Source organism: Elgaria multicarinata, chromosome 2 (genome assembly GCF_023053635.1).
Source record: "Elgaria multicarinata webbii isolate HBS135686 ecotype San Diego chromosome 2, rElgMul1.1.pri, whole genome shotgun sequence".
Lineage (NCBI taxonomy): Eukaryota > Metazoa > Chordata > Lepidosauria > Squamata > Anguidae > Elgaria > Elgaria multicarinata.
In genome coordinates, this window is record NC_086172.1 from 32,829,125 (window position 1) to 32,850,756 (window position 21,632).

At 42.1% G+C, this 21,632-nt stretch overlaps 1 protein-coding gene across 1 annotated transcript in view; it reads right to left on the reverse strand.

Moving 5' to 3' along the window:
- The window catches only part of ANKAR (ankyrin and armadillo repeat containing), a 54,580-nt gene extending 35,570 nt beyond the window's left edge, over positions 1–19,010 (reverse strand). Inside the window, exons 1-9 of the mRNA XM_063118579.1 lie at positions 18,413–19,010; positions 16,005–16,442; positions 14,653–14,816; positions 14,254–14,369; positions 12,585–12,762; positions 9,871–10,090; positions 6,517–6,724; positions 4,344–4,552; positions 2,397–2,501 (exon numbers count right to left, since the gene is read on the reverse strand). Coding sequence (XP_062974649.1) covers positions 2,397–2,501; positions 4,344–4,552; positions 6,517–6,724; positions 9,871–10,090; positions 12,585–12,762; positions 14,254–14,369; positions 14,653–14,816; positions 16,005–16,442; positions 18,413–19,010 — 2,236 coding nt within the window. The remainder of the gene's footprint in view (positions 1–2,396; positions 2,502–4,343; positions 4,553–6,516; positions 6,725–9,870; positions 10,091–12,584; positions 12,763–14,253; positions 14,370–14,652; positions 14,817–16,004; positions 16,443–18,412) is intronic.
- Between the last annotated feature and the right edge of the window lie 2,622 nt (positions 19,011–21,632).

Sequence of the window (21,632 nt, forward strand, 5' to 3'; positions counted from 1 at the left end):
AAACGTAAGGTTTTCAAATGCTAAGTAAACAGAGGGGGATAATACAAGGACAAACGTTCAGGTGTGATGGAGCTCAAAAGGTCACAGAAGCTGAAGCTGTTAAGAGCTCCTGGATAACTGAGCAAAACAAAAAGGTGCAGTGCTCTCTGAAGGCCAGGGTACCACTTGTGTAGGGTGATCATATGGAAAGATGGGACAGAGCTCCTGTATCTTTAACAGTTGTACAGAAAAGGGAATTTCAGCAGGTGTCATTTGTCTGCATGCCGCACCTGCTGAAATTCCCTCTTCATCACAACAGTTAAAACTGCAGGAGCACTGCCCTCTTCTGTATTAGGACACTCTAGTATAGCTCCTGCAGCTTTATCTGTTGCGATGAAGAAGGGATTTCACCAGGTGCTGCATGCAGACAAATGACACCTACTGAAATTCCCTTTTCTATACAACGGTTAAAGATACAGGAGCCCTGTCCTCCTTTCCATACAGTCACCTTACACTTGCGCAGGGCCAGCCCAATGGTGGTGGTGGTGATGTAGGATAGGTAAAGGCAGGAATTTGGGTCTGAATGGTGCAGCAAGTCTTTTAAAAGTACTGGGTCTGGAGCTGGGTAGGGTAGGGGATGTTGTTTAGGTTCTGGTTCAGGTAGCAAAATGCCTTAGGTCAGCCTTGATTATGTGGGCATTGGCAAACATCAGCTATGCAAGCACTAGAGTTCGGCTTGCTGTTCTGTTTACAACCGTCAGGAGAAACAAGATGAAAAGTCTCCTGTGTCTTTTGCTGGTGGAAACACCAAGCAATGTATGTCTCTCCTTTGATACCCAGTCTGATGGTGATGATGATGGCAATGATTAACAATATACTATACCAATGGTCTTTAACTGGTCCAGACCAGAGACCCAAGTCAGACTCCCAGTCGGACTTACAACTGCCCAACATGGCAGCAACAGCTTTCCCATGATAGATCTGGACTAATCTTACAACCCACTTTTGGGTTGCGACCCACCAGTTGAAGACCACTGTACTATACTATACTATACTATACTATACTATACTATACTATACTATACTATACTATACGGTGCTATTATTTATTATAGCATGAAGTTTTGAGAACAACAGCTCTTTCATCAGTGGATGAATTGTAGAAACAATAGCACAGGTTTACACTATAGGTGCAAAAGTTAGTGCCAAATTCATGGACTTGACAATTAGTGCAGAAAAACAAAGGTTCTTGTTGGGGTTCAAGCAAACATCATTGACAGAAATAACATGCATAAACCAACAGCTTCAAATAGCCTTTTCTCGTAAAGGACCTCGCAATGCTATTTGTCCAAGAATGGTAAGTTATTTATTTCTATCAAATGTCTTCATTGCGTGCACACCTCACCGTGATCCTGGTACAGACGGCTCTTTCTTCGTGGTTAGCAGTAGTGGGGAAAGAGTGATCTGTGTGAGGATCTCTGGAGGGTGGAGAGCCTTCTCTCCACCCCCCCTCCTCCAGCAATCCTGGTACAGGGTTAGATCCAATATTGTACTAGCAGATGTCTGCTAGCATGATGGGACTTTCTCCCATTCTGCTCTGCCTTGCAGCTCTCTGTGCTGCTGGAAAATCTGCTGGAGGCGTTCCTAGATCTCTGGAGCAGATTTTAAGGACCACAGGGGGACAGCAGACTTCCAATTTCGTCTCTGGAATTACACTGTTGCATACAGCCCACAGGTTGCTTTTTCCTCACTGCTCACAGACAATTGTTGGGTTAATTCTGGGTTGTGGATAATCCTGAAATAACTCAGAGTTTCAGGTTTAGATGTTCTGAAACAACCCAGGAAAGGGGTGTTCCTGGGTTGTTAATTGAAAGTGGAAGCAGGCAAGTGTGCCAGAACCAGCATGCTTGTTAAACACGTACTTGATGGGCCCATTCAGAAGACACTTAAACCATGGCTTTAACCATGGTGGTTAAGCCAGAAAGCCAGGCAATGTTCAGAAGACACCTTAAAGCAGAGCTTTAACCATGGTGAATAAGGTATTTTGCTTTATTCACCATGGTTAAAGCCATGGTTTAAGGTGTCTTCTGAACACGGCCTGGCTTTCTGGCTTAACCACTGTTGTTAAAGCCATGGTTTAAGGTGTCTTCTGAATGGGGCCATAGACAACTCATGGTTTGTTAACCATGGGTTGTTTGATTGTCCAAATTGGGTCATTGTCTCATGCATCCTTATAATATAGATAGCTAAACATATACCATAAGAATTCTATTCATCTCTTGCATTGCTTTTCCTTATTCTTGATTAAGATTTCATACTGGCATTAGTAAGTGATCTGCAATAAAGTATATGAAAACCTACACCATCAAGGCACAGACAAATGAAAATATCTTGCACACATGTTCTGCTTATCTCACCTGCTTCCAAAATGCACTGCCAATAGTCATCTTTGGCAAGACACAGTACTTCCAAACACCTTATTGCCATTTCTTTCCTCTTATAGGCACCACAATCCAACATACCTGTTGAGGATTTAAAAAAGCAATCTGAAGACATTTGCTAGTTGTGCCAAAAAGATTCTACCCCAGGATATATATTGTGCAGTAACTCCAGTTCATAGTTCCATTTTTCATTGTAAGTGACAAATAGTTTTTGTACTGTTGTTTTTATGTTTTTGATGGATTAAAATTTTGTATATTTCTTTTTAATGTTCACTGTTTTTAACTTTTGTGAAGAGCCCAGAGAGCTTCGGCTATGGGGCGGTATATAAATGTAACAAATAAATAAATGATGAACAAAAGATATTGAATGCATTCAGTTCTCTTAATAGCTACTAGTAAATTAAGCTTGAATTCTGCACACTTACATATACATTCCTTGGGCAACTAGAAGTGTCCTCCTTCCCCAAATACAAATTGGAGGAGGCAATGGAATCCCCCCACATCAACATGTAATTTAGCTGTACACTGTGTTGGGAATGAGGATCTCTATGAAAGGGTAAAATTGATGCCTGAATTTACAATAAGATGTTAAACTGCAATTTTCAGATTGTTCTAGTAATCAGGAGTCTTGGTTTGTATGTATACCAGATGTTTTGCTTTTGGATGACTTGAATTTACCTTAACCTGTTAGGGATACACCTCTTAATTCATGGAGCTGGAAGGCACCTGGGAGATCATCTAGTCCAACCCCCTGCTCCATCCAGGCTCTTCAGCGCACGATGCTGCTACAGCATCTCTTTCAGGGCACCATCCAGGCTCTGCTGAAAGACCTCTAGTGAAAGAGAACCCACCACCTCCCAGGGCAGTCTGTTCCACTGCTGAGCAGCCCTTACTGTTAGGAAGTTTCTCCTAACGTTCAACCCAAATTTGCTTTCCTGCAATTTCCAACCATTGGTTCCAATCCTGCCCTCTGGAGCAACAGATACCCTTTCAGATATCTGAAGACTGGTATCATATATCCCCTTCATTTTCTCTTCTCCACATTAAACATGTCCAACTCTTTCAATCATTCCTCATAGGGCTTGGTTTCCAGAACCCTCACCATACTGGCTGCTCTTTTCCAAACACTCTCCAGTTTGTCACCGTCTTTCTTAAAATGGATACAGCACTCCGAACTTACTAAGGCAGAATAGAACGGGGCTATTACTTCTCATTACCAGGATACTAAGCTTCTGTGTAGCTATGGGGCGCAGCTGAGGGGATTGTCACTTCAAAATTTACCCCCACACCCTGCCTCTGATCAAGTAATTAGTGGTTTCATAGAAAGCATCTAGCTTGCCAAAAAAATTTCTCCCCTTGGGCTGCACAGTCCTGTGCTGCCACCAAGTGGTAACTCAGGATCCCTTCTGAATGACTCTACCTTTGTGGAATCGTAGCTGCTGCAGCATAGCTACTTCCAGTGCCCTCTTCAGCTGCTGCTACTTCTCTCCACACCTGCCTCCATCACCTTGCCCTCAGGAAAGACAATGTCAAAAAGGGACCTTAGTCATCACTAGGGAGTGGGCAGTCTCTCTGTGGGAATATGAGTATGGCTTATGGGATATGGGATGCACACCTCAACCTTGTTCAGGTGACATGCTAAGCCATTGTGGTTAAGCATTTTGAGCTAACCTTATGGCTTGGTGTGTAATGTAAACCATAACTTAGTGTGTTGTGTGAACCGTTCCAAACCATGGTGGATACATAACCAGTTTAAACGTGCTCACTAACCATTTGCTACAAAAGGTTTAGCGGCCTAACCATGGCTTAGTGTGTTGTCTGAACAGGCCCATCTTATAGTCCTGGGGCGCACACATCCTGGACTGAAAGAATTTAGTGAGTCAGTCAGAACCATTTTACTGGAAAGAGAATTCACATGCCTACCAACAAGTGTTTTCCAAACTGGGAGATCAGGATGATGTAATTCAATGAGATGCTTCAGAACTTCGGTGTGAAAGTTCAGCACTGCCAAGTGAATGATATTATTTCCTTCGCTGTCTTTTTTCAACCAGTTGGCTTCAATAGAAAACAAGTACTGGATGGTATCTAATGCCCCAGATGTGGCAGCAAGCAAAAGTGGGGTGGAGTGACACCTGCAAGAGAGGGAGGGGGTGGAAATATGGTCATTGAAAAGCAAAACAAAGCAAAAACTCAATAAGATGAAGAAAATGCAGTTGATTTCGATGATGATGATGATGATGCCTGTTAGTGGAAGCCTAGATGAAACTTAGGCCATGGCTAGATGAGGGGGGTGGAGGGGAAAGATGTCACGATATGATGATTGCGAGATCCTCCCCCTCAGTCTACATGCGGCGCACAATGTCCTGGGAGGAAGAGGATGTTGTAGCCACCATTTTGGTTTTCTTTTAATCGAAAAAGAGCACTGGAACGCTCCTGCAAAAAAGTGAGATTTTCCACCCCACCCCACCCCCGATGGGCATGGAGGTCCTGAAGTTACTTGCGAGGAGCCGGGATGAAACTGGGACAGTCGGCTACAAGTCCCGCTGATCTCGGGATCATTGCGGGAAAAGTCAGGATGAAAGGGTAGGGCCATATCCCAAGGAAAGGGAGGGATCATTCATCCCTGCTCCTGGGATCCCCTGTGCATCATGTGGATGCATAGGGACGATCCTGGGATATCGCCCCATCTAGCCATGGCCTTACAGTCTAGTCATAAGTAAACCCCATTGAATATACACCTTGGTACATTTGTATAGGATTGTGGGCTTAACGTAAAATAATTGATTGCTCTAATTGACCGGATTATTTTGCTCTAATTGATTAGATTATTGATTGGCAGGGATTCCAGGGTTTCAACCTGGGGAGGAGTCATGGCTTGGTGGTAGAGCACCTACTTTGCATGCAGAAGGTTCCAGGTTCAATCCCCGGCATCTCCAGTAGGGCTGGAAAAATTTCTACATGAAAACCTGGAGAGCCATTGCTGCCAGTCAGTGTCAACAATACTGGGCTAAATAGATCCATGGGCTGCTCCTAAGGTAGCATCCTGTGTTCCTATGAATCAGGATCCTGAAGCTGGAACCAAGTCTAGTTCGTTATCATATCCTGGATATGCAAATCTCGCAGCTCCCTTAGGTCCAGAAGGGAATGTGGTATGCAACATATCACAGCCTTCAGAAGATAAGAAGGTGCTTTATTTTGAGTCAGGTGGATGGTCAGTGTTGTCAACACTGACTGACAGTGGTTCTTTAAGGGACTTTGAGACAGAAGTTTTCCCCAGTCCTACCTGGAGGAGCCAGGAATTGAATCTGGGACCTTTGGCCTGCAAATGCATTCTGCTACTGAGCTACAGCCCTAACAATAATGTTTGAAACCCTTAAATTGGCAGGCAGAAGGAAGTCTTTGAATTGGTCGGGGTTACAAGTAATAAGACCCTGGCCTTCTACCCTAGTCTGCTGCATTTTAGCTTCTCCTCTCTTCGGGTAACCTGAACTGTCAAATGCACCACAGGTTTAGGGCTTCTCTACACCAGGCTTTCTATCCCACAACATTACTAGGGCTTCTGCTTCCAGATTCTTTCTGGGAATAAGATCGCCCCTTTAATTGTACTTTCCTCCCCTCCACCACCTCTAGGGAGATTTCCTTTATCTGCAAGTTCTATATGTTTCATTATACAGCCACTAGTTGGTGCTGTGGTATATCTGCTGTTGTAGTAAAACTCCATCATTACACACTGAGATTCAAACTGCCATTTTTAAGCAGCTCATTATCCATGTTATATATAAAGCCGCGGAAATGTTCACAAAGCACCGGAGAGTCCCTGGAGGTTGACGATGTCATGTAAAGGACCCACAAACATCCATGAATAGCCAATATCAATCACAGGTTAAAAGCCTTGTGTAGAGAAACGTTTGGAGTCATTTACGGCTGCCCACAACCCTGGCAGAGGCCTGAACTGTCTGCTCCCACTCTTCTTCACCCATTAATTCAACACGTGAGCATCCCATGAATGTAATAGGCAAAAGAGGCAATGGAGCCACAATATTGCCCTTGCCCCCCGATGTCACGTGGCTTCCTATACAATCTTCTGCTTACTCACTCAGATCGTGTTTCAGCTTCTATCAATTCTGGGTTTTTCCGATAGAGAATTATGAGACAGGCAGTGTTGTCATAGAAGGCAGCAAAATGTACAGGCATCCATCCTCGTTCATCGGGCAGTCGGTAGTCTGCTTTTAAAGCCAGGAGGAAATGAAGTGATTCAAGAGAACCACACTGAGCCGCTAGATGCAAAGCAGTTGGGCCGAAAGCTGGCAGATAACAAGATGCAATAGGATTAGCTATGCAGACTTGCACTTTAATCTGCAAAATCTCAGGCAAATCCTCCACACATTTGAATAGTTTGCATGTTTCAGACCAGTGCTCTTTCTACACCACTCTGTTCACAGAATTAATATTTATATTATTACTTCAATAGTGTATATTTTACTATTATGGCCTTTGACACGAGAAAAACTGCAGCTGAATGTACAAAGAATGGTAAACATTACAAATTACCTACATCGGTTAATAACAAAAAAGAAGCAAAATCCCTCTTTTACATGAATGCTAATGAAATTCTTATGTAATTCTAATGCTAATGTAATTCCTGCAGCTTTATGAAATTTTATGTTGTTAAATATATTATTCAGAAACACCAGTGTGGTGTAGTGGCTAAGGTGTCGGACTGGGAGTTGGGAGATCCGGGTTCTAGTCCCCATTCGGCCATGGAAACCCACTGGGTGACTTTGGGCCAGTCACAAACTCTCAGCCCAACCTACCTCACAGGGTTGTTGTTGTGAGGATAAAAACGGAGAGGAGGTTTATGTATGCCGCCTTGGGTTCCTTGCGGGGAAAAAGGTGGGATATAAATGTAATAAATAAATAAATAATAAATAAATAAAAATAAAATCTGTCCTGCTCCATCAGGCCAATGGAACTTATGCAGTTAAATCGCCACTGCAGAGATGGATTCCGGTGCCTGGGAAACTGATACCAAAATAAAATCTTTGGGTAGGGTCCAGCCAGAGTTAAACATATTTAAGTCCCTTTGGTTTCAATGGGAGACTTAATTGGAATAAATGGGACATGAGCTGGGTTATGGTCAATGTTTTCTACTGAAAGAAGAAAATGAGAAAGGAAACTTTTATTAGACAAGAGTATCCCAAAGAGTTGATCTCTGTGCACATCAAGATATAATGTATTTTTACAAATTCGTTCATCACTGCTTTTATGCATGATGGTTGTGGATTTTCTCAGGTACCTATTTATAGCTTAGTGGAAGATAAATAGCAGTCAGATGGAATACCAAGGAACGTTGAGAGTCATCAGATATTGTCCTGACTACATTTCTTAGAAATCAGTGGAACAAATTACTTGCAGCTAAGTCCCATCGCTTTCAAAGTTATGATTAACTTTATTTGGATTGGGGCAATGTTTTCAAGACCCTTAGGGCACAATCCTATGCATGTTAAGGCAGAAAAAAACACCCCTACAGTTCCCCGCAAGCCCCAGCCAGCAATAATTGAATGGGTCTCGGTCACAATTAAAGAAGGTAACGCTGGGTTTATTTGCAACTCACCACATTTTTCTCCAGGGCTATCCTTCCCGAAGAAACCCATTAGTCCTGAAATTAAACAGATTGATTTTTAGACCAAACATGTATCAGGTGAGATCTTTACATGCCAGCATGTTACATATTATAAGCATATACATAAATTCTTACTATAATATGACTTATCTCGCAATCACCAAAGATCTAGTCACATCCTGATTTCACCTATGCAGATTTGTGTGTGTGCAAAGCACCACCTACATTTCCTCCCATCAAATCTGCCTGCCTAGTACATTTGCAAAGCACCACCTACATTTCCTCCCATCAAATCTGCCTGCCTAGTATTCTTCCAGCAAGCTTATGAAACTGTAACAAGCTTAATGACTTCTGAAGCAATTTCCTCCACAATGGGCTTGATTTTGCACCCATGCAAGTAAAGGTTAACGCTCTCACTAACTCAGAGTAAATGAAATGAATCGCTCTAGCTACCTTTGTAGGGGACTGCATTAAACATGTAGAAATCTGTAACCAAAGATTCATACTGCATAGAACCTGTAGGGCTTTGCTCTTAAAATTATAGTCCCCATTACTCCTAAAAGTAGCACAGCTTTATCTAACATACAATGTAGATTTTTAAAAACTCAAGAGGGCAACAGATTATTTATAACTTACCAGCCCTTGCCTCAGTTTTCTGGAAACGTTTTCCTAAAACAAAATATATTTATAATGATTTAGCTATTACATCTTCTTTTTTCTTACAGTATGCAGCATCCTATTTGCTCTAATGATAAAAAAATCCTTATTGTATGACTTAGTCAATGTACTAGAATTCACATGAATTTGTCCGAAACAAATAGGCTGACCATATGGAAAGGAGGAAAAGGGCTCCTGTATTTTTAACAGTTGTATTGAAAAGGGAATTTCAGCATGCAGCACCTGGTGAAATTCCCTCTTTATCACAACAGTTAAAGCTGCAGGAGCCCTGCCCTCTTGACCAATTCTATGCTTTTCCCCACACTATTATACATCTACACAAAATCGCTGGGAGGGGTCACTAGTAGATTGGGAGTGAGATGTCATCAACATGCACACGGCACCCAGCCCTATTCCTCCTTTTCATTGAACCCCAAAAGAGGCAGTGGATGTGTTGAACAGGTTTCAGAAGTTGGTAATGGGCTGGAGAAGGACTAATACTATAAAGCAGTAAAGTACCTCATATATTTCAGAGAGAGAAAAATGGAATAGAAAATAACCTCCTGGGGAATGAGCGATTTAGATCCCTCTGATACTTGAGCAAAGGCCTTTGGGTAATAAAGAAAAGGAACAAGTGGAAAGGGTTTCTCCTTCCAGATCCTCCTACCGTAGTAGAAAGGGCTTCTCCTTCCAGATGACTGTACATGGTGACAGATACTTATTTTAAATTTTAATTAGTGCATCCCTTCCTATAACAAAATGGTGCTTACTTTTAAGTAAGTGTGTTCAGCATCAGGGCAGCAGAGGGAAATTCTATTTTATTCCTTTAGTGTGACATAAGTTAAAGGCACAATCCTATGCATGTTTAGACAGAAAACACCCCCTACAACTCCAAGGATCCCCTAGCCAGCGTGGCTGGCTGGACCATGCTGAGAATTGCACTTTAAGTGGGTTTAAAATGTGAAACTCGGCACCTGTGTGGAATCGTTTTTAAAAAAATATTATTACTCTTGCATCAGGAATGTAGCAGTTGTGCCATGGTGGAAGGTATACTGTGCTTTCCCCTCCTCTGCTCCAATCGGGGCCTTAGGTGCACACCCTAATGAAACGAGCTGCGCACGCCTATGGTTGTGACCTTCACCCCTTCTCAGCAGAGAGTTCGTGACTCACCTTGGCTAGCTGGTATGGTCCGCCTCTGATTGATCGTGAGATGCGATTTAACCACCTGACATAGAATCGCCACGCGGTTGTAAATAGCCGCATGATGGATAAGAGCATAACCACATTCGTCGGACATATTGAGACTGGAAATAGACATCTTGCGACAGAAGGTGAGGAAGATGGCAGCCAACCCTCTTTCGGCAGCAGATTTCATGCCAAATGACAGGCTCTAAAACCACATGGGTCCAAGGCACATTGAAAAATGAAAAGAACAGAACACAGTGAATTTCGTTCTCACCATCTATGCTTATTATAGGTATTTGCTTCGGGTCTGTGCATACTGTGCTCTGACAAAAATTGCTAAAAATTCTACGTCAAGTTAAACTGAATTCTGAGACCACGATAGATTATGCAAATTGTGGAAATTTGCATATTTTTTCTTATTTTGCTTTACTTATTCAGTATTTTTCTTTTACTGTTTTGCAGTAAATTTTGCTGTTTTAATTCCGTATTTTAACCTATATCAGTTTCTGCTGTGTGGTTTTATCCTGGTTGTGCTTTTTATATTGTATTTTGTATTTGTGTTTTTAGACTGTTGGTTGTTTTATTATGCTTTTTATGGTTTTAATTTTTGTGAACCGCCCAGAGAGCTTCGGCTATTGGGCGGTATATAAAGGTAATAAATAAATAAATAAATAAAATAATAATAATGAATCCCACTCTAATTACACAGGGCACAGAAAGAGGATGCTGGACTATAGGCCTTTGGTCTCATCCAGCAGAGTTTTTCTTGTGCTCTTATGACTGAAATTCTTTTCTTGACAAATAAAATTAAAGAAAAAAACAATGGGGTAAGTGGTCCATTCCACATTAATTCTATAAATAGCAGGCTGTTCTTTTCTTTTCAGCCTTTGACTTTGTCATAGGGACAGACGCTGCTGATTTTAAGGGAGATAGAGCAATATAGTGCCTGCATCACTAAAGGCCTCTGGTGTGTGAGCTGTGGAAGAAACCTCAGTCGGTTAGTCAAGACTTTCTAGTACCTGAGGAAAACCTGAAGCCATTTTTGCTTTGGTGCCAAATGGCAATTTCCTCCCAATGCAAAGAGAAGCTTCAGAGGAGGGATTTTCCACAGGACCACATGAGGGGGAGGAAAGAGGAAAGTCCCCCTGTGTCTGCTGCACTTCCACACATTATCACCATCTGATCCTATTCACATTTTATAAGAACCTGTGCATTAAATGCAAAGATTTATGTATTTTATTGTTGTGAGCCGCCTTGGGAGGGCTTCAGCCCAAAGGAAAAGATGCATTTAATGCCTCTGGTCTGGCCCTACAGTGCTTCTGCTGCTCAGGGACGATAAGAGGAATGGAAGGATGGGGAACCTGAATGCAGATTCATCACTTGATGCCTGCAGCAGCAAATGATGGCGTGTGTGTGAGTGGGGCATCGCAGATGAATAGCCACTAGGCAGGGGGAAGGGCAGATGTGAAAGAGATCAGGGCTCCTGCCACTTTGCGTAAAAGAGGGAAATCTGCCATGTGTCAATTGCATGAAAACGTACAACTGCTGAAATTTCCTCTGCTACACAACTATTAAAAGTGCAGCAGGGGCCCTGTGTCCTTTTGCACCTGCCCTGGGGGCAGCCCTACCATTAGGCAGAGTGAGGCAACTTCCTCAGGCGGCAGGTGCTGGGGGCAGCACTGGCAACCACCTAGCCATTTTCCCTGAGTCCTCTCAGTCATTTTTCTCTCTTAGGGTGACCATACGGAAAGGAGGACAGGGCTCCTGTATCTTTAACAGTTGTGACACAGAGGGAATTTCAGCAGGTGTCATTTGTATGCATGCAGCACCTGGTGAAATTCCCTCTTCGTCACAACAGTTAAAGCTGAAGGAGCTCTGTCCTCTTTTGTATCCAGTCACTGGGATACGGCTCCTGCAGCTTTAGCTGTTGTGACGAAGAGGGAATTTCACCAGGTGCTGCATGCATACAAATGACACCTGCTGAAATTCCCTTTTCTAAACAACTGTTAAAGATACAGGAGCCCTGTCCTCCTTTTTAAATGGTCACCCTACCTCTCTTAGGGCAGCATGTGCCACACAGCCTGTCCTGCACCCCATAAGGTCGACTGCTGCCCTTGGGTGTAATGGAAGCCCCTACCAAATCGCCAGTGTTGGATTTGATGATTCAACTACCCCTCTGGTCACCTTCGGTACATGGAAAAGAAGGGGACGTCATCTGGTCCTTTGTCTTAGGCAGTAGAAGATCTTAGGCCGACCCCAATCTGGCCACCCTAATTGCCGCAGATTGCATGTCACCTGACGTCACCTCAAACGCAAAGCTTTTCAACCCAGCCAATTCACACATTCAGCTGCCAATTTAGCACAATAATTACGCATAGAGAAATAAAGAGTTGGAAACTGCTCCTCAGAGATGTAAGGAAAAAGTCAGAAACAGGAAATCGATCCCATTTGCAATAAAAGGATAGATATAGGTGTTTCCAAAACAAGCCTCTGGAATGAAGCATTCATATAACTAGCAGATGAACAGATTTGCACCGAAACCGCTGTCTCAGCAATAAGACTATTATTTATTTAATTAATTTATTTATTACATTTTTATACCGCCCAATAGCTGAAGCTCTCTGGGCGGTTCACAAAAATAAATCTTGTACCTTACAGCTTTGCTTTTCAGAATATTCAGTCCCTTCAAGAAAACATACCTTACATTTAATAGCTTTCTTGTAACCAAATCGTTTCTTGAATTGCTCCATTGCTTGCGTATCAGTTAATGGAAGCCGTTTGGGTTTAAGGGTGCTTATTACTTCATTTATGGCTCCCCACCAATGGGTCTTAAAAAGCTGGTAAAAAGGTTCAAGTTCAATGCCGATGACATAATAGCTGGAATGTGCAGGGGGAGAAAAATACACACAACATAAACCAGAATACCATAAAACGTCTGTACCGCATAATGGCTTTAGCGTGAGCCTGCACAACTTGTGACCCCTCGAGGCAAGCACATCACACCAGCCATGTATGGCAGTGTACCAGGGGCACGGTAAACCTCTTTTTGCTCTCTGCCTAGGAGGGCAAAATTGGAGTGAGGGGATGGATGATCCAAGCACCGGACAGGCTACAGCAGCCTAAGAATGCTGGGAGTTGTAGTCCAACACATCTTGAGGGCACTAGGTTAGGGAAGACTGAGCTACAATATATGACTGGTGGATTACATTCAGCAAGGTGGACCACAAATTGTACCTGCCTGTTTTTGATAATCTAAACTGAACCGTGGAATATCCTTATGCTTCATTACATTTATCCTACACTTCTTCCAGAATCTTGGTTCCTCAACCTCCATTTTATCCTCACTACAATCCTGGTTTTTAAACTGAGAGTGATGGTTCCATCATTTTGGGATCTTCTTGGCTGAGTGGGAATTTGAAACTGGGTCTCCTTAATCTGAGACCAAGACTAACCACTACACTATACTGGCTCAACTATAACTTTAACATTGTTCTAGCATCTGGGCACTGGAAGATGACTTATGCTCCAGTTTCCCTAGCCTGCAAGCCTAGAACCTAAGCATAAAAGATGACGCAAAGAAAAAGCAAGCACCTGACAGATCAAGTACCTGATAGAAGAAAGAGCTAACAGGCAGCACAGAAAACATAGTGAGACTGTGCAGTGTTTTATGCCAGATGGCATTCTGAGGACAGGCTGAAGGAACTTGGGATGTTCAGTCTGGAGAAAAGAAGACTTGAGGGGAGACATGTTAGCAGTGTTCAGGTACATAAAAGGGTGCCACAGGGAAGATGGTCAAAAACTATTTTCCATGGCCACAGAAATTATGATCCAAAATAATGTTTTTAAGTTACAGCTACCTAGATTTCAATTAAATATAAGGAAAAACTTCCTGATAGTAAGATCTGTCTCCATCTCTGGATGTTTTTAAGAAGAGGCTGAGCAGCCACCTCTCATGGGTGTTTTAACTAGTTTTCCTGCACATTGCAAAGGGTTGGACTAGATGATCCTTGTGGTCCCTTCCAGCTCCACAATATTACAACTCTATGAGTTGCTCAGTGCAAGACTGCATTCCCTTAATTGCCATAGAGAGCAGACAGAGAGAACATGGCCAAAATGTTTCATTTAAACATTCTCCCTGATTCATCTTCAGCATCAATCATAAACTGTGTATTCATCGTTGTTAGTATATCTAAAAACCCGAACTTCTAATTCAAGCTTGTTTTACATACGGTCATGCTTCTAATGCACATACCTAAGTGTTGATGGGTACCTTGAGAACCTGTTGGGCCTCAGCCATGAATTACATCTCGAAAACTTTCTAGTACATTTCATGACAACTGAATAGAAAGCGTTCTGCGTGTTCTTTACCTCCTGCCATCAAAATCCATTATCGGTATGGGGTAATGTTCTCTGTATGGGGCATCTGGGTCGAGCAAATGTGCAAGATGATTTGCTGCACAGGTGTACATATCTTCATAAGCAGCCTTCAGGGAGAAATGATCACAATAACTAGCCATACTTGTGGTTACAAAGGAGCATACAGGGAGCATACAACACCCCTGTTAAAACAGCTTCACCATGCCACTGATGCTGTGTGAGCCTCCAGTGGATCCAGGAGAACTCCCAAGCTGTGAAGCTCATCCTTTGGCGGGAGTGTTCCATGCCATCTCCTTGAACCCTCTAACCACAGCTTAACTTTAATATCCTTTTATTACTGCAATATATAGAAGTACGAGCTAAATTATTTCAAAAATACTGACTCAGTACCTTGATCTCATCCGAGACATCTTCAACTGAAGGAGTACTAACATCAAATTCAATGCCGCCATGGAGATGGAAATACTGGTTCTGGGCATACGTAAAATGCTGGCATTTAAAATCTGGTCCAAGCAAAATTGGAGGCAATTCACGTTCAGTTTTAACTTTGTCATCTACATAAAGGAAAAACGGGGTTTTAAGTTAGTACTGGGAGGTAACCGGCACTGTTCTAATTTAATTATGTGGATTAATTCAAATTGTTATTAATTTAAAATTCTCTCCATACTGAAAACTGGCATGTCTAATAAAGGTCTCGGCTGGGTCCTTCCTCCTTGACATGCGAGCTATCTATATGGAGGGGTTTGCTCATTTGTTTTATGGTATGGAGGAGCAATCATGTGCACCTCTGTCTGCAGTCTGAAATGGTACAGACCATGTTTATCAGCTCAGTGAGGCCATTGCCCATGTTAGCCCTAATTTTTGTGTGTGACATAAATTCACATTAGATTTAGTTCATGGCTTATAAGCAATGGACAGAATCCAATGTGACACCACAGCTAACATAAATGATGTGGTGGTAGTGTAAACTAGGGTGACCATATGAAAAGGAGGACAGGGCTCCTGTACCTTTAACAATTGCATAGAAAAGGGAATTTCAGCAGGTGTCATTTGTATATATGGAGAAAAAGGAAAGGAACCTCTCGTGCAAGCACTTGAGTCATTGATGACTCCTAGAGGGACACCTGCTTTCGCTGACGTTTTCTTGGCAGACTTTGTAGTGGGGTGGTTTGCCATTGCCTTCCCCAGTCGCAGTTACCTTTCCCCCAGCTAGCTGGGTACTCATTTTACCGACCTCGGAAGGATGGAAGGCTGAGTCGACCTGAGCCGGTTGCCAGAGAACCAGCTTCCGCTGGGATCGAACTCAGGCCGCGGGGAGAGTTTCGGCTGCAGTAACTGCCGCTTACCACTCTGCGCCACACGAGGTGCCAATATATGGAGAACCTGGTGAAATTCCCTCTTCATCACAACAGTTAAAGTGCAGGAGCTATACTAGAGTGACCAGATTTAAAAGAGGGCAGGGCACCTGCAGCTTTAACTGTTGTGATGAAGAGGGCAACTTGTGGCCTTCCAGCTGTTTTGGCCTACAATTCCCACAACTTCTCACCACTGGCTGTAGTGAATAGGAATGACTGGAGCTGTAGGTCAAAACACCTGGAGGGCCACAAATTGCCCACCCCTGCCAAATAGCAAGCACATTGGTGTTGCACTGGAGATAGTTTATGCAACATCATTTACGTTAGCGGTGGTGTTGTGTTAGATACTGCCCAATCTGTCAACATGCAGATGAATCGTTCTCTTACCTGAATATGGCTGAAGAAGCCGATTCAGATTTGGAACTTTATTTTTTCTTTTTAAACTGATAATAAATGGAATCAGGAAACTCATTATTTTCAGATATGCTACATTCTTCCGGATTTCTGTTTTCTTTTCTAGGTGTTTCTTCACAAGTTTTTGTTGAAGGACTAGCCTCTGCTGCAGCCTCTGATATGAATAAGTATCAAGGCGATCCTCAGTCATTCTTATTGCATTAGAAAGGTCGTACGCTGCATCAAACCTGAACACATTTTCATACTGCTCAACCTCTGTAGTAGCAAACGTCATCTTAAGTAATATATAGTCCGCAAACTGCATAAAGAATGTCTTTTCCTCCACGCTGTTTGGGTCATAAGTTGGATTTTCATTCATGTTTTCACTATAGATCCCTTGAAAATCTGCTTCTTTTGAAATATCAACTAGACCTGTATCACACACATGAAAATAAAAGATCTATTAATATATGAAATGAAAAACAACATACAGGTATTCCCTGTCATACATGGATATCTCTCTGCAAATGAAACAACTGTAAATAGTATGTAATCACATAAGAAATTTCAACTACGGTAGTTCAAAATATGGCAGCCAGGCTGGTCACCGGTACACCTAGGGGTGACCACATTACACCAGTTTTAAAATCTCTTCACTGGCTGCCAGTTAGTTTCCGGGCAAAGTATAAAGTGTTGGTTATCACCTTTAAAGCCCTACATGGTTTAGGTCGAGGCTACCTGCGGGATTGCCTTCTCCTGTACAATCCGTAACAGATTAAAAACTGTTACCCAGAGGACTTCCTCTTTTGCTGCCCCCAGACTGTGGAATGGCCTGCCGGAGGAGACTTGTCAATTTGACAATCTATTAGCAATCAAGACTGATCTCTTCCGGCAGGCCTATCCAGGGGAATTTTAGGATGTTTTTAGAATGTTTTTAGGATGTTTTAACAATGTATATTATGTTCTTAATTCAGTTTTATATATTTTATATTTACTGTTTTTTCCCGCCTTGATCAAAATGGAGAGGCAGGTAAGAAATATTATTATTATTATTATTTAGTGAACTACCTTTTTAAATGCTAACAGGACGTTACCTGTTAAAGACCGCCTTACTCAGGCTTAGAAATGACTAAGCATTCTGATCTTGCGCTTGATTTTCTCTTATTAATGACATATATACTAAAATTCCTTTCTAATCATGTTTTGGGGGATACACACATGCACCCTAACCTAGCAAGAGAAACCCACCTGTGTAAGTGGCATTCCATAACAGCCTTGGGGAGATTATTGGGATCCACATCCCCACTGGTGTCAGAATGCTCATCTCACAACTACTGAACTAGGACGACACATCCTTTGAGATACATGAATATGTATTAGTAGAATTTCTTTGTCCATCTAGCCAAGAATTGCCTACTCTGACAGTGGCTCTCCAGACAGAAGTAGTCTACATCACCTGATGCCCAGTTTTAAAATCTCTTCACTGGTTGCCGATTAGTTTCCGGGCAAAGTATAAAGTGTTGGTTATCACCTTTAAAGCCCTACATGGTTTGGGTCCAGGCTACCTGCGGGATTGCCTTCTCCTGTACAATCCATAACAGATTAAAAACTGTTACCAAGAGGACCTTCTCTTCTGCTGCTCCCAGATTGTGGAATGGCCTGCCAGAGGAGACTCGTCAACTTGACAGTCTTTTAGCATTTAAGAAAGCTATAAGGACTGATCTGTTCCAGCAGTCCTATCCAGTGGAATTTTAGGATGTTTTAATAATGTATACTATGTTTTTAATTCAGTTTTATGTATTTTATACTTATTGTTGTTCCCCGCCTTGATCCAAACGGAGAGGCAGGTAAGAAATAAATTTATTATTATCATTATCATTATTATTCCTAACCTTTTTGACTGGCAATGCCAGGAATTGAACTGGGACGATCTGCATTCACAGCATCTGCTCTGCCATTAAATTATGCTCCTTGCAGATAGGTGGCATATACTTTTTAAAAATAATAAAGAAAAAAAAACAAATATGTTCAACAGCATCTGGGGCCACCAGTTGCTACATGTTACTAATTGCTTATAACTACAGTTGGATTGGTATTGGGTCCAGAACATTGAATGTTAAACCATCTATTAGTCAGAGGTGGGAAAACCTAACTTTATGAACTTGTGTATGCCTTTTTGGAGGTACGGCAGGTTGTGAAGTCGTATATCTATTTCACTGAATGTACACTTGCCACGAAGCTATGATTGACTGAGGCTTCTCCATATGCACACAGTGAGAAAGGTATGTGGATGTCACAGAGGATGCTCGACACGCAGTTTTCGTTCCTTTTCCTACATGTCACCCTGTTCCACGTATAAAGGGCATAATAACGTTTGATGCAGTTCTCACAAACATTCTTACCAGCTTGACAAAACTCCGCACAGGCTGTTTTTACTGTTTGGGGGATGCCATCTGCATCTATATCCATGCTGGAACGCCACAGTTCAGAGAATCTGACCCGTTTTTCTTTGGGCATGTATGCCCCATGCCACAAGGCTTTTAGCATATAGTCAACAGCGATTAACATTTGTCCTATTCTGGTGTCAAAGTATGCTGGAGGCAGAGAGCAAGAAGTGCTGTGGTCATAATTGGCATCTAGGCTGATAGAAGGGGTCTGGTTCAAACAGTAAATTCCGACAGCCAACTCTCGGATAATCTGATGGATTTCTCTGCAGTCCAAATCTAGCTCTGGCTCCGCTGGGGCAAGCAAAATAGCTGTTTGAACATTTACGTTTTTCATCTGGCTCAACAGTCCACTGGGAAGGTCTAATGGGTGGCGCAAGTCATCTTTGGATGCCAACCAGCTACAGAATGAAGTGGTCAGTAATTCCTGAAGCTCGGCTCGCTCATACTTCTCAAAGAAGGCACTGGCATTTCTCTGTGCTGCTAAGTGTGCTAAATAGGTTGCCTCATCTGCTTGCTCGTTCCTAGGTACTGGTTTTTTGAGTGGTCTTAACATGCTCCAACTTTTCTGTTCTGCTGATTCTAAACATCAGAGTATTGTAAAAATGTTTTAAAAAGAATAAAATAGAGCTTGTTCTTTAAATGACATTTTGTTTTAATTCTGAGCTCAGCCTATTCTTTCATTACCTCATACCAAATGAATTTATCACTTAAGATCCATATTACATCCATTCGAAAATAGAAATATTAACGAACAAGACTTATTATTATTATTATTATTATTTATTTATTTATATAGCGCCATCAATGTACATGGTGCTGTACCAATCAAATAGTCCCTAATAGTTAATAAGGTTGTAATAAATCCTGTACCTGTTCCAATATATAAAATAAGGTTCATTTTTTTAAAATAAAAGAATTATTTACTAACTGACCTTTACCAACTCGTATCATATTAGTAAATTTCATCAAAGAACCTTCATACAGCAATCGTTAATTTCACCAGGTGCTGCATACATACAAATGACACCTGCTGAAATTCCCTTTTCTATGCAACTGTTAAAGATACAGGAGCCCTGTCCATCTTTTCATATGGTCACCCTAGTATAGTTCAGTAGAACTTACCTCCTGGTAATTGCATAACTGCAGTCAATAGTCATAGTAAAATGTATCTAAGTTCATATGATGTTTCATATGATGTACATTAGTCTACTACTATTCAGTGTTATTATTTATTTAGTTAATCCAAGAGTCCTGGCTGCATACAGATTCATCCTTATTTCATTTTATCTCTACAACAATCTGATGAGCTAGTTCAGGTGAACAGAGAATGTCTTACACAAGGCTTTTTAGTAAGCCTCATGGCGAGTTGAGATTAGAACCAGGTTCTTTCACATTCTAATAGAAATTTGTTTAAAGCAGCAAAACAAAACTAATTAAAACAATTATGGACAAACCCCACAACTTGACACTAGCCCTTTAATCATAAATCATTGTGGGCCTGTTCAGACAACACACTAAGCCATGGTTAGGCCACTAACCCTTTTGCAGCAAATGGTTAGTGAGCATGTTTATAATGTGGTTATGCAGCCAATGTGGTTAGGAATGGGTCACATGACACACTAAGTCAAGGTTCACACAACACACTAAGCCATAATGTTTAGCTCAAGATGCTTAACCAACGTAGCTTAGTGTGTCGTCTGAACAGAGTAGGCCGCCAACCCATGCTATGGCTGAATCCAGACTGGGGCCCTATGCATACTGAAGAGAGTAAAAAGGGGAACAAAATACATGGTTGCTAGACACACATTTAAAGTAAAGCCTGTGTTGGCCTTGAGGAAAGCATCTTCAGAAGCTCTTAATGAACAGGCAAGTTTATATGGGAGAAGATAATCATTTAGGTATCCAGCCCTAAGTTGTTTAGGATTTTTAATTGTTTAAAAAATGAGCACTTTAAATTAGGATCAAAAATTAATGGGAAGCCAGGAAAGCCATGGGGGTCACATGAACCCATTTCCTGGCTCCAGTCAACAGTCTGGCTGTAGCATTCAGAACCATCTGAAATGTCCAAACACTTTAAAGTAGCATTCTCACATATCCTGAAAAGGGAGAAGGGGAAGGAGAAGTCAAACTGTTTAGGGGTCTTTAACCACCCTGACTGGAGGTACAAGGCAGTAGATCATCTGTGAAATTGAATATCTGCCTTAAATGTTACATTTTTCTTGGCCAAGGGATGGGACATATTGAAGACTGTTGGGGGAAGGGTGGGGAACAGATAAGGCAGGGAAAGAGGGAGAATTTTTTTAAGTGAAACCCCAAAAGTACACTAGAAAGGCTTTCCCCACATCCAGGTGGTGCTTTCTAAAAGCAAACCCATGCATGTAACACAGCCAACAACTGTGAGGCCTGTCTTTTGTCGCGGGACTTGAGTGCACCCACTTGGCATCCTTCAGCTGTTGTGTGACAGAAGCCGACTAGATGCTGTTGCTATGGAAACCGTAGAACAATGAACAAGGTCAACTATGAGGAAGCTCACAGGATACAATGAGAAAGGAAGACTTCTGGATAGTTTCCACCTTTGGGGGGGGGGCAGGGGGAGGCCAGGCCTTGGTCCCTGTAACAGCTGGTAGTCCCTGCTCATCTCACAGCTGCTTAGAGCTGCTTCATGAACAACATGCAAAATAGTCCTAAACGTTAGGAGCAAGTATTCCTGCAGTAATGTCTTGGAGGATGTTTGTGTATCACTACGCTGGTGTTTATCCCAACCAGATTTAGCATAGGGATACCCATAAAAGAGTTAAAGATAGTTTTGCTCAATGTCAACCTTTATAGGTAAGGAGCCCACCTTCAGGATGGGTGTGAGGCTCTGCTCTCTACAGGTGCAACCAAGAAAGCTGACATTGAAGAAAGCTGACATTGATTCTAAGACTGTATCAAGAGATTCATAGTTCAAATCCTTTGGGGACAATGGATCTGTGAAGGCCCTTTACTGATCACCAGAGAGGCATACAACCTTTTATTCTCCAACAGGAACCTTTTAAGACAGTTTTCTCCAACCTGGTGCCCTCTAGCTGTTTTGGACGTCAATTCTCATCAGCCCAGCCAGCATGGCCAAGGGCCAGGAATCCTGGGAGTTGTAGTTCTAAGATCTGGAGGGCACAGGTTTGGGAAAGCTGCA